We start from the raw sequence: 13,165 nt of genomic DNA, 5'->3' as shown, positions 1-13,165 counted from the left end.
TCTTTTAATTTGAGGCAATGTCTAAATCTTCTATAATATCTTGTGCCCAAAGTAGGGAATCGAGAACCAGAGGAGGCAGGTTTAAGGCGAGGAGGGAAAGATTTAATAGGAACCTGGGAGGTAACTTTTTCACGCAATGTGTGGTGGAACGAGCTGCCAGTGAAGGAAGTTAAGGCAGGTACTATTGAAACATAGATAGGACAGGTTTAGAGGGATATGGGCCATATGCAGGCAGGTGGGGCTAGTGTAGATGAGATAAGTTGGTCACTGTGGGCAAGTTGGGCTGAAAGTCCTGTTTCCACACTGTATGACTCCATCTACATTATCTACTTTCATATGGACAGGTCCATGTAGAAAGAAGGAAATGTAGATGCTGGTTAATACACAAAAAGACACAAAGTGCTGGAGTAACTAAATGGGTCAGGTAGCATCCCTGGAGAACATAGATAGGTGATGTTCAGGCTGAGACCGTCCTTCAGAAGAAGACCCAAAAGAAGGGTCTTGACCCAAATTAGTACAGCTCTCTAGAGATGCTGTCTGAGACCAAGCGTAGGCTCAGCGATCGTTTCGCTGAACACCTCCGCTCAGTCCGTCTTAACCTAACTGATCTACCGGTGGCCCAGCACTTCAACTCCCCCTCCCATTCCCAATCTGACCTTTCTGTCCTGGGCCTCCTCCATTGTCAGAGTGAGGCCCAGTGCAAATTGGAGGAGCAGCACCTCATATTTTGCTTGGGTAGTTTACACCCCAACGGTATGAACATTGACTTCTCTAACTTCAGATAGTCCTTGCTTTCTCTCTCCATCCCCTTCCCCATCCCAGTTCTCCAACCAGTCTTACTGTCTCCGACTACATTCTATCTTTGTCCTGCCCCCTCCCCTGACATCAGTCTGAAGAAGGGTCTCCACCCGAAACGTCGCCCATTCCTTCTCTCCATAGATGCTGCCTGTCCCGCTGAGTTACTCCAGCAATTTGTGTCCTATTGTGGACAGGTACATGAACAGGAATGTTTAGAGGGATATGGGTTCAATGCGGGTAGATGGGGCATTTTGGTCAGCATGGACTAGTTGGGCTGAAGGGCCTGTTTCCCTGCTGTATTACTGTCTGACTCCATGATATCATTCTATCCTGATTATCCTCTTGCTCCTAACTTGCTTGCCCAGTTATTTGTCCAATTTTTTTTTTACATGTGTTGGTGCGGCAAACTCATCAAATGATAACACTAAATGTTCTCCCCTTTATACTGTATCTGTACACTCCTAACGTATTGATTGTTATCAGGGAGAGTTTTTTTTTATTGACTGGATAGCACACAACAAATAGCGTTACTCTGTACATCGATGCACATGACAATTATAAACTAAACTAAACCAAAACTAAACTGAAATGTGCAATTTGCCAGTTTTGTTCTTAAGACACTAATTGTTGAACTGGGAAGTCTAACCATAGTGAAATGGAAATCACAATATTTAATAATGATATGATTACATAGATTACATTATGTACAAGGACGGACATTACAAACGTTACGTGCCAGGGCGGCATATTGGTGTGTCGGTAGAGATGCTGGGCCTTACAGAGCCAGAGGCCCGGGTTCACTCCGACTACGGGTGCTGTCTTCACGGAGTTTGCACGTTCTCCCCGTGTCCACGTGGGTTTTCTCCGGGCGCTTCTGTTTCTTCCCACACTCCAAAGACGTACAGGTTTGGAGGTTAATTGGCTTTGATAAAATTGCAAATTATCCCTAGGGTGTAGGATAGTGTACGGGGATCGCTGGTCGGCGCGGACTAGGTGGGCCGAAGGGCCTGTTACCGCGCTGTATCTGTAAAAGTCTGAAGTCTAAATGAAGATGTGCCGTGGATGTTAAATATCACACTTGGAGTGGATCTCTTACCTGCCGAGTGTCTTGTTATTGTCGTAGGTTTACACTGTATGCCTTGGACAGCAGAGGGAGGAGATCGGAACCAAGCACAGTCACCACACGAACAACCTGCCAACTGGTTGACGACATCAAAGCTGAAGGTAAGTTCCCTTTCCTTCCTTCATCCTCTCTGCTTTGACGTTTAGAAAGGAACTGCAGATGCTGGCTTAAACCGAACATACACACAATAAGCTGGAGTAACTCAACCAGACAGGCAGCATCTTTGGATGACATTTTGGGTCGAGACCCTTCTTCATCTTTGATGTGCCGTTACATTTCAGAGGTGTATTTGTTTTACAAATTTAAAATAAGAGTTCATAATTTCATAAGTGATAGGAGCAGAATTAGGCCATTTGGCCCATCAATTCTACTCCGCCATTCAAGCATAGCTGATCTATCTTTCACTCTTAACTGCATTCTCCTGCCTTCTCCCCATAACCGCTGACACCCGTACTGATCAAGAATCTATCTATCTCTGCCTTAAAAAAAGTTCATTGACTTGGCCTCCACAGCCTTCTGTGGCAATGAATTCCACAGATTCACCACCCTCTGACAAAGACATTCCTTCTCATCTCCTCCCTAAAGGAACGTCCTTTAATTCTGAGGCTATAACCGCTGATCCCAGACTCTCCCACAAGTGGAAACATCTTCTACACATCCACTCTCTCCGGGTTTTTCACTATTCGGTAAGTTTCAATGAGGGGGCCGCCCCAACAAGGTACAGGTATAAGAGGCATGATAATGCTCCAAAAACACCCAGGTTTGTATGTTTAAGAAGGATCTGCAGATGCTGGAAAATCGAAGGTACACAAAGATGCTGGAGAAACTCAGCGGGTGCAGCGGCATCTATGGAGCGAAGGAAATAGGCAACGTTTCGGGCCGAAACGTTGCCTATTTCCTTCGCTCCATAGATGCTGCTGCACCCGCTGAGTTTCTCCAGCATTTTTGTGTACCTCAGGTTTGTATGTTAATTGGCTTGGGTAATATTGGTGTGTGTAGGATAGAAACGCTCATATGATCATGGCTGATCATCCAACTCAGGATCCCGTACTGCCTGCCTATGACCCCTGCCACAAGACGGCCACATTCTCTCCAGTGTGTGTATAGAAAACTTAGCTGCACCCGCTGAGTTTCTCCAGCATTTTTGTGTACCTCAGGTTTGTATGTTAATTGGCTTGGGTAATATTGTAAATTGTCCTCAGTGTGTGTAGGATAGTGTTGGTGCGCAGGATCACTGGTCGGTGCGGACTCGGTGGGCTGATGGGCTTGTTTCCGCGCTGTATCTCTAAACCAAGACTAACGAGTCAGACTACCTGAATCTCAAATTTATTGGATTTAATTTACAAGGGGATTAAGATACAGGATCAGACAATTCTGCCCAACTGGTTGATAGCCTTGTTTATGCTTCACACGAGCTTCCTTGTCCTCTGCCTCCAGCTAATCCGATCAGCATTCCTCTGTTCATTTCTCCATCTTGTCAGTATCCAACTTCCTCTTTCATGCATCCACGGTATTTGCCTTAACTAGTTGTCCCAATAGTTAGTTGCCTTTGCATTTTAACCCCGCTTTTGCAATGGAGTTTTTATTAAATTCCCTTCTGGGTTATTTGACATTTACGACCCCAAACTTTGACTTTTCCTATACCTGGAAACAATATCTATTTGTCTATCTATTTCTACTCATTTCATAATTATGGCTGTGGAGGTCAAGTCAATGGATATTGTTAAGGCGGAGATAGATAGGTTCTTGATCGTACGGGTGTCGGGGGTTATGGGGAGAAGGCAGGAGAATGGGGTTGGAAGGGAAAGATAGATCAGCCATGATTGGATGGCGGAGTAGACTTGATGGGCCGAATGGCCTTATTCTGCTCCTAGAATTTATGTTTCACCATCAGTAGATCTGCTGCTTTAACAAAACAACAGCCTGGTTCAATCCTGACCTTTGGTTTTGCCTGTAGAAGATTGTTTAGTTTAGTTTAGTTTAGTTTAGTTTAGAGAAACAGAGCGGAAACAGGCCCTTCGGCCCAACGAGCCCACACCAACCAGCGATCCCCGCACGTTAACACTGTCCTACTCACACTGGGGCCAATTTACATTTATACCAAGTCAATTAACCTACAAACCTGTACGTCTTTGGAGTGTGGGAGGACACCGAAGATCTCCGGAGAAAACCCACGCAAGTTACGGGGAGAACTTCCAAACTCCGTACAGACAGAACCCGTAGTCGGGATGCGGGGCCCTGCACTGTAAGACAGCAACACTACCGCTGCGCCACCATCTTGTCCTTGTTTGCAGCATTGTGTGCAGATTTGCTGACCCCAATTGAGGAAGGATTTGTAGGCTTTGGAAAGGGTTCGAAGAGGCTCGCCAGAATGATGCTTGCGTTTGATGGTGTTAGCGTTAAGGATAGGTCGGCTAGGCTTGGATTGCTTTCTCTGGAATGCCAGTGGCTGAAGGGAGATCTGCTAAAGTATATACAATTATGAGGCATAGATAGCATAAACAGTTTGGACCTCTTTCCAAGGCTGTAAATACCAATATCAGGGGGCATAGCTTTAAGGTAAGAGTGGTAAAGATTAGAGGTTAAAAGATTAAAGGGGCAAGTTTTTTTACACTGAGGATGACGGGTGCCTGGACGCGCTGCCAGGGGTGGTGGAGGAAGCAGACATGATAGAGGCATTTAAGAGGCTGAAGAAGCGGACCGACCCAAAACGTCATCTATCCATGTTCTCCATGGAGATGCTGCCTGACCCGCTGAGTTTCCCACCATTTTGTGCCTTTCATCGGTACCAGTATCTGCAGTCCCAAGTAATTGCATTTAAGAGGCTGTTGGATACAGGCAAATGGATGTGAAGTGAATACACACAGCAAAAGCTTTTCACTGCACCTCGGCAATGTGTATCCACTTCACATCCATTTGCCTGTGTCCAACAGCCTCTTAAATGTAATTACTTGTGCAATGGAGAAGTATTCAGGTGATGAGATAAGGCAGTGGAATCACTTCAGACTCTTGACTCTTTTGCTCCAGGTGCCCGTTTTATCTTCTCGCATTAGAATTATTATTAATAGAATTTGCATTATTAAGATTATTGGTGTCTTTGTCTCTTCAGCAAACCATTGCGTTCCTATCGTGTTCTTAATAACAAAGTAGAAAATGGCAAGGCATTGAAGCATACTTCATTGTAAGTGTCTGTAAAAGGGTCCCGACCCCAAATGTCACCTTTGTAGTGTGGGAGGAAACAGGAGCACCCGGAGAAAACTCCATGCGGTCACGGGGAGAATGTACAAACTATGTACAGATAGCACCCGTAGTCGGGATCGAACCCGGATCTGCAGTGCTGCGAGTGCTGTAAGGCACTGCTTCGCCACCGCGCTGCCCTGTGGGAGGTAACCGGAGATCCCGGAGAAAACCCACGCAGTCACATGGGGAATGTACAAACCGTACTGAGAAGCAACCGTGATCAGGATCGAACTCTGGCACTGTAAGGCAGCAACTCGACACTGCGACCCAGTGCCACCCGTCTGCTTACATTTTCCCCCAACTTTCTTCAATGGCAGGAATAAGATAAGGATTTAATTGTGTACCTTCCAATCAACATTGACCCTTTCTTATCCATGAGCTGGAGATGTCCTGAGATGTCTCAACCGACTGCGCACTGGGGTCGAGAGGTCAAGGGTGACAATGCACAAATGGGGCGACATGAACAACCTGTGACTGTGGCACACAGACCCAGACAATGCAACACCTACTGCAATGCCCATTGCTGGATAATCAATGCACCATTTAACACTCCAACACTCGCAACGATGTGTACAGCAGTGGCGAGCCACTATATAGCATAAAAGGCCTGTCCCACTGTACGAGCTAATTCAAGAGCTCTCCCGAGTTTAAAAAAAAAATCAAACTCGTGGTAAGCATGTAGAATGTACGTAGCGGGTACGTCGGAGCTCGGGACGTCTCTTAGCGGCTCGTAACGCTAACGGCAGGCACTCGGGAAACACGGTAAGCTCGTGAAGATTCGTGAAGATTTTTCAACATGTTTTTAAAATGTCCACGAGAGCCCCGAGTACCTACGAGCGGCTATTACCGTAATTCTCCGAGTTTGAATCAGGGAAAACTCGGGCGAACTCTTGAATTAGCTCATACAGTGGGACAGCCCCATAAGGACACAGAATAAGAAGGTCCATGAGCTTATTCAACTGCAGGAGGGGCTGAATGAAATACTCCTACTCTCTTGCTCTGCATTAGTAACAGGCCTTAATTCAGATTCCCCCATTTGAAAACTAGACACATTTTTCCCAGTTCATTTTTAATCCCATGAGACCATAAGTCCTAAAACATAGGAACAGAATTAGGCCATTCGGCTCATCGATTCTAATTCATTTTTTATCCCCATAAGACCTATGATAACAGAATCGAATCTGCTCCACAATTCGATCAGGGCTGATCTATTTTTCTCTCTCATCCCCGATCTCCTGCCTTCTCCCCGTAACCTTCCACGCCCTAAAGGGCCTGTCCCACTTGGCGATTTTTTCTGACGACTGCCGGCATCATTGACCGGTCACCGAAAGATTTTGAACATTTAAACATTTTTGACAAAATAAAATGTTGTGACACTTGAAAAAATACCGCGCGTCAATACGCGCGTCAATACGTCATCGCGTCGCATCACGCCGCAAATTTTTCGGTGACCTGATGCTGACTGGTCAATGATGCCGGCAGTTGCCGAAAAAAATCGCCAAGTGGGACAGGCCCATTACTAATCAAGAAACTATCAGTATCCCAACTTTAAACAGGTCAGACGAGTCAAACTTTAATTCAGAATATCAGCGGCCATGGAGACCAAAGATGTTTGGTGAAACAGAACTCCTCTATCAAATGAATTGCTCCCTCTTGCCTATAAATTAATTGTAAGACAAAGGTTACAAATTAGATTCATTCAGGAGCTTTCCCTGAAAGAAAATATCCATTGCAATTGAAAATTGGTGAGCCTGGATAACTACTGCCTTGCAATGAAACGCTCCATTACGACGAGCTCTTTGACTTAAAATCTATGCAATAAAGTCTTATCTAACAATTTTACAGGCTGATTTGTGAGGTTATTTGATTTAGCCCAGCCATGTACATTGAGGTATTTTTCTATGGAGACTAGACAGTCGTTAGTCATCTCAATTCACTGCTGTCTTAAAAACACTTATCTGAAGAGGTTGTGAAAGAAATTAACTGCATCGCACAAAAACTAATGGACTGCTGCACCTCTATACTCCCTCGCCATTCCCACTATTAAAATTTTGCAAAAAATTCTCCTTAAAGGCTGTAGGAAGGAACTGCAGATGCTGGTTTAAACCGAAGATAGCCACAAAATGCTGGAGCAACTCAGCAGGACAGGCAGCATCTCTGGATAGAAGGAATGGGCGACGTTTCGGATCGAGAGCTCTTCTGCAGGACCTGAAGGAGGCAGAAGAAGGGTCTCGACCTGAGAGGTTATCCATTCCTTCGATCGAGAGATGCTACCTATCCCGCTGAGTTACTCCGGTATTTTGGGTCCATCTCCTTAAAATTAACAGCAGCAAAGTGTTTCACCTTTCCCACTGACAGTGTAAGGTTCAACACAAGGCCACTTTCCAGCCTTTTACTATTTGATTTAAAGTTAATGTGTGGCCATTTTCAATTCATGTCAAAGCCCCCTTGAAATCTGCCCCCCCCCCCCCTTAACCCCGTAACCCCGTTCCCCCCCCCCCCCCCCCCCCCCCCCCCCCCCCCGAGTCTCCACAGAGCTAATTAAAAGCAAGGCCAGTTGCTTTGCACCTTAATCCTGGAATGCAGGCAATGTTTAACTGGAGTGATATGCAATCAGAAAAATGTGCATAGCTTGACTTCATGAGTGGTTTTTTTTTTGGAGTGGCTAAAAAAAGGTGGACAGCAACTTATATAACGCGGTGAGTTATACGTTGATTTTTATGGTCAGTAAGCATTTCCCCCATTGCTCATGAAAGCAGGGTCTGACAGGAATGAGGAGGTTTTGAGGCTAAACAGTGCAGAAATTGTGAGAAACTAATTACTGGAGCAGGCAATTGCTTTTTTGAAGCTTTCGGTGATTATTTTTTCCCCTCTCGTCCGTGCTTCATAATGCTTGCTTTTGACTGTGGAGCTGACTTTATTTTCGAGTCATCGAGACGAACAGCATGGATAGGCCAGTGGGTAGGAACTGCAGATGCTGGTTTACACCGAAGACAGACACAAAATGCTGGAGTAACTCAGCGGGACAGGCAGCATCTCTGGAGGGAAGGAATGGGTGACGTTTCGGGTCGAGACCCTCCTTCTGACTGAGATTCCCAGTCTGAAGGAGGGTCTCAAGAGATGCTGTCTGTCCCGCCGAGTTACTCCAGCATTTTGTGTGTATCTTCAATTTAAACCTGCATCTGCAATTCTTTCCTACACAATATCTAGCTGAGATAGTCTCGCTTGGCCCATATCTCTCAAAACAGTTCTATCCATTTACCTGTCCAAATGTCTTTTAAAAATTATCATTGTACCTGTTTCTCCAGTTTCCTCTGGCAGTTCATTCCACCTACCCACCACCCACACTCTGTTTGAAACACAGTGAAACCCCTCAGGCTTCATTTAGAGCTTTCCGCTCTCCTGTTAAATCTATGCCCTTTAGATCCAGACTCATGTAACTTGGAAAAAGATTGTGGCCATGCCTCTTATCTAAGCTCTCATGATTATAAGGGTACTGCCCACAACCCTCAAAAACTCCAGAAAAGTCCCAGTCTATCTAGCCGCTGTAACTCAAGCCACCCTGTCCTGGTAACATCTTTGTGGTCCCGTTCTGCACCCTTTCCAGCTGAACGACATCTTTCCTATAGTAAAGGGCCTGTCCCACATTCACAACCTAATTCACAACCTCTGCCGAGTTTGCCCTTGACTCATACTCGCAGCATGATCGTCACGAGGTCGTAGATAGATCGTGATGCTAGTCGTAGGTACTCGTGCCATCAAGTAGGTCGGGGCGTTTTTCAAGCCTTGATGATGAAAAATGTCCACGAGTAAAAAAGGTCGTGAATTAGATCGTGAAAGTGGGACCAGAACTACGCACAATACTTGTTTGTGATGTATACAAATCCACTGAGTCCGCACCGACCAGCGATCCCTGTACACCAACACTATCCTACGCACACTAGGGACAATTTACATTTATACCCAGCCAATTCATCTACAAACCTGCACGTCCTTGGAGTGTGGGAAGAAACCCAAATATCTCGGTGAAAACCCACGCAGGTCACGGGGAGAAGGTGCAAACTACATACGGAACTGCACTCGTGGTCAGGATGGGACCGGGGTCTCTGGCACTCTAAGTTAGCAACTCTACCGCTACACCACCATGCCACCACTAGTTAGTGGCGGATGGTGAAGAAGGCTGTCACAGGATGCTGCAGGATTTCAATCAGTTACAGAAATGGGCAGATAAATGGCAGATAGAGTTTAAGTCGGACAAATATGATGATGGAAATGTCAGATACTAGAGGGCACAGCTTTTAGGTCAGAGGGGGAAAGTTTGAAGTAGATGTGGGGTGGCACCGTGACGTTACAGGAGAGCTACTGCCTTGCAGCGCCAGAGACCCGGGTTCAATTCTGACTACGAGTGCTGTCCGCACGGAGTTTGTGCGTTCTCCCCGTGACCTGCGTGGGTTTTCTCCAAGATCTTCAGTTTCCTCCCACACTCCAAAGACGTACAGGTTTGTAGGTTAATTGGCTTGGTATAAATGTAGAATTGTCCCTGGTGTGTGTTGGGTGGTGTCATGGGCCTGTTCCACTTTGGCGATTTAGACGACTACAGGCTGTCGACACATGGTCGCTGAGGTGTCGCCTGTACGGTCGTGAGTCGTCTCCTCAGTAGCAAAAAGAATCGTAGCGTCTTTCTGGTCGCCACTGGATTTTCAACATGTTGAAACATTTTCAGAGACAGTCGGTGACTGTGGGTTTGACGTCAATGAGCGTAGCTTGACTTCTCCTGACGTAGGTGCTGTCGTAGTTGTCGCCAGGTTAACGTAGGTTGTGACTTCGTTTTGTTTTTGTTGTTGTTAAAGTTATGATTATATTTCAAATTTTATGTCGTAGTGGGGTCCAGTCGCTGGTTTTTCAGCGACCTGCTACGACTATGATAGTCGCCTACAAATAGCCTAAGTGGGACAGGCCCTTTAATGTGCAGGGATCGTTGGTCGGTGCGGACTCGGCGGGCCCGAGGGCCCATTTCCACGCTGTATCTCTGAACTATACAATACAATACAATACGGTTTATTTGTCACATTGCACATAAAGTGCAAGTGAAATGGATACGTCAGCAGCGTTACAATGATAAAGAATTCACACAAAAACACAATAAAAATTTAACATAAACATCCACCGCAGCATTCATCACTGTGGTGGAAGGCACACGATTTGACCAGACCTCCTCCATTTTCCCCCGTGGTCGGGACCTCAACCCTCCGCAGCCGCCGCTGCGGGCGTCCAGATGGTAAGGATAAGGTAGAAGTCCAGGTAAGTCCAGAGTCAGCTCTTCCACACCAGAGACCGCGGCTTTAAGTTGGTGTAGGCCGCAAGCTGGCGGCCGAAGATTTAAAGTTCCCTCCGCGCCGCAGCCAGAAGCACCGCAGACCGCAGGGCCAGCGGTCGAAGCTCCCCTCCAGGGGTGATGTTAAGTTCATACCGCGCTCGCGGTAGAAGTTGGCCGCGGGCCGGCAGTGATGGCTTCTTCTTACCCCGGGTCCCCCCCCCGAGGGATCCCGGGCTGTAGATGCCGCGCCAGCTGGAGCTGTGCAAACAGCGGCTTCAGGCTGCCGGCTGCTGCGGGCCAACGAAACGGAGCGCTCCCCTCCAGCGAGCCCCAGCGAGGGCTCGCTCGATCCGTGTAGACAGCCCACGCTGCACCCGCCGCCGGAGCCCCGAGCCCCGTGCGCGTCTCCGGGAAAGGCCGCGCCGATCCTCGCTGTTAGGCCACGGGGGAGGCGACTTGGAAAAAGTCGCCTCTCCTTGGAGGAGGCGACCGAAACGGTTCCCCCCTCACCCCCCCCCCACACCACCCCCCCCCACAAAACACACAAAGAAACATTAAAAACATACTTTAAAACAATAACTAACGCACTGCTGACAGGGCTGCCGCCATTGCAACGCCCCCACCGACCGACCGACTATGTGCCAGACTGATGTTTTACACAGAGAGTGGTGGGTAAGCTGTTTCTAACTCCCTTACGTTTTTATTGCAGAAATATCAGAGACAATCTACAGTCTATTTAATGGTTACACCAGTGGGAAAGAGCAGCAAACAGCCTACAATATGCTGATGGAGATCTCGTCCCCCATGGTATATCGAGTGATACATCATTACAACTCACACTATGAAAAATTTGGAGACTTCGGGTGGCGCAGTGAAGATGAGCTCGGTCCAAGGTAATTGTAGGAGAAATGTTCCAGCTGGTAAGAAATGTACTGCAATGATCTTATAGAGGTGTATAAAGTCATGAGAGGAATAGATCGGGGTAGATGCACGCAATCTCTTGCCCTTAATGAAAGTAAGCATGCAGGTACAGCAGGCAGTGAAGAAAGCGAATGGCACGTTGGCCTTCATAGCAAGAGGAATTGAGTATAGGAGCAAAGAAGTCCTTCTACAGTTGTGCAGGGTCCTAGTGAGACCACACCTCAATAGTCAATAGTCAATTTAATTGTCATTTGGACCCCTGGAGGTCCAAACGAAATTGTATTAAGTGCAGTTTTGGTCTCCAAATTTGAGGAAGGGCATTCTTGCTGTTGAGGGAGTGCAGCGTAGGTTTACAAGGTTAATTCCCGGAAAGGCAGTACTGCCATATGCTGAGAGAATGGAGTGGCTGGGCTTGTATACTCTGGAATTTACGATGAGAGGGGATCTTATTGAAACATATAAGATTATTAAGGGATTGGACACACTAGAGGCAGGAAACATGTTCCCGATGTTGGGGGAGTCCAGAACCAGGGGCCACAGTTTAAGAATAAGAATAAATTTATTTTATTCTGAGGCTATGGACTCTGGTTTACGTTTAAGAATAAGGGGTGGGCAATTTAGAACGGAGATGAGGGAAAACCTTTTCACCCAAAGAGTTGTGAATCTGTTGTATTCTCTACCTCAGAAGGCAGTGGAGGCCAATTCTGGATGCTTTCAAGGGAGAGTTAGATAGGGCTGTTAAAGATAGCGGAGTCAGAGGATATGGGAAGATGGCAAGAAGGTCCGTGAAGGTCCCTTCACGAAACGTCACTATTCATGTTCCCCAGACATGCTGCCTAACCCGTTGAGTGACTTCAGCATTTTGTGTCGGTCTTGGTGAACAAACAGCATTACCCGCCTCCGCTCAGTCCGCCTCGGCCCACGCGATCTCCCGGTTGCTAAACACTTTAACTATCCCCCCCATTCCCACACTGACCTTTCTGTCCTGGGCCTCCTCCACTGTCAGAGTGAGGCCCAGCGCAAATTGGAGGAACATCACCTCATATGTTCCTTGGGCACTCACAACCTAGTGACATGTATATTGATTTCCCTAACTTCAAGTAACCCTTGCTTTCCCTCTATCTCCATCCCTCCCTCATCCTTGTTCTCCGACCAGTCTGACTGACCTCCTGATTAAATTTCATCTTTGTCTGCCTCGTTGTCACCTTCCCCGGGCTAACAATGATCTATTCTACATTTGTCTTTACCTTCGAACCCTTTGATCTCTCGTTTTCACCCTTCCATATCTCTGTGTCTCCCTCTCCCCTGACTCTCAGTCTGAGGAAGGGTCTCGACTCGAAACGCCACCCATCCCTTCTCTCCAGGGATGCTGCCTGTCCCGCTGAGTTACTCCAGCATTTTGTGTCTATCTTCAATGTAAACCAGCATCCGCAGTTCCCTCCAAAGCATTATCCTGGTATTTGATTTGGCCACAAACTGCTGTTAAAGGGGACAGTAAAAGGCTAATTTATACGTATTAGAATTAAATTCATCCAGGCATACTGATGGAGGACTGAAGTATAAGATGACTATCATAGCTATAACCTCCTTTTGCCTATGGCATGCACAGCCTAAAGTTGCAGGTCAACTTGTTCTATTTGATCTTCAGTTTGTGCACGTCGCATTGATTGCATTAGTCGAAACAGGGTGGACCACGTGAAGGTTGCAATCTCCCACCCCTTATCTATAACTATAAGATTTCAATACATTGCAACTGAAGAGTGAGT

The 13,165-nt window shown here is 46.8% G+C and overlaps 1 protein-coding gene across 1 annotated transcript in view; it reads left to right on the top strand.

Annotated features, from left to right (window-relative positions):
• LOC129712119 (astrotactin-2-like) overlaps positions 1-13,165 on the top strand; it is an 863,305-nt gene that overhangs the window by 821,956 nt on the left and 28,184 nt on the right. Inside the window, 2 exon segments of the mRNA XM_055660334.1 lie at positions 1,922-2,022; positions 11,188-11,371. Coding sequence (XP_055516309.1) covers positions 1,922-2,022; positions 11,188-11,371 — 285 coding nt within the window.

Source organism: Leucoraja erinacea, chromosome 31 (assembly GCF_028641065.1).
Source record: "Leucoraja erinacea ecotype New England chromosome 31, Leri_hhj_1, whole genome shotgun sequence".
NCBI classification, from domain to species: Eukaryota; Metazoa; Chordata; class Chondrichthyes; order Rajiformes; family Rajidae; genus Leucoraja; species Leucoraja erinaceus.
Note: the sequence above shows the minus strand (reverse complement) of the source record. Positions and strands in the feature narration are given on the sequence as shown.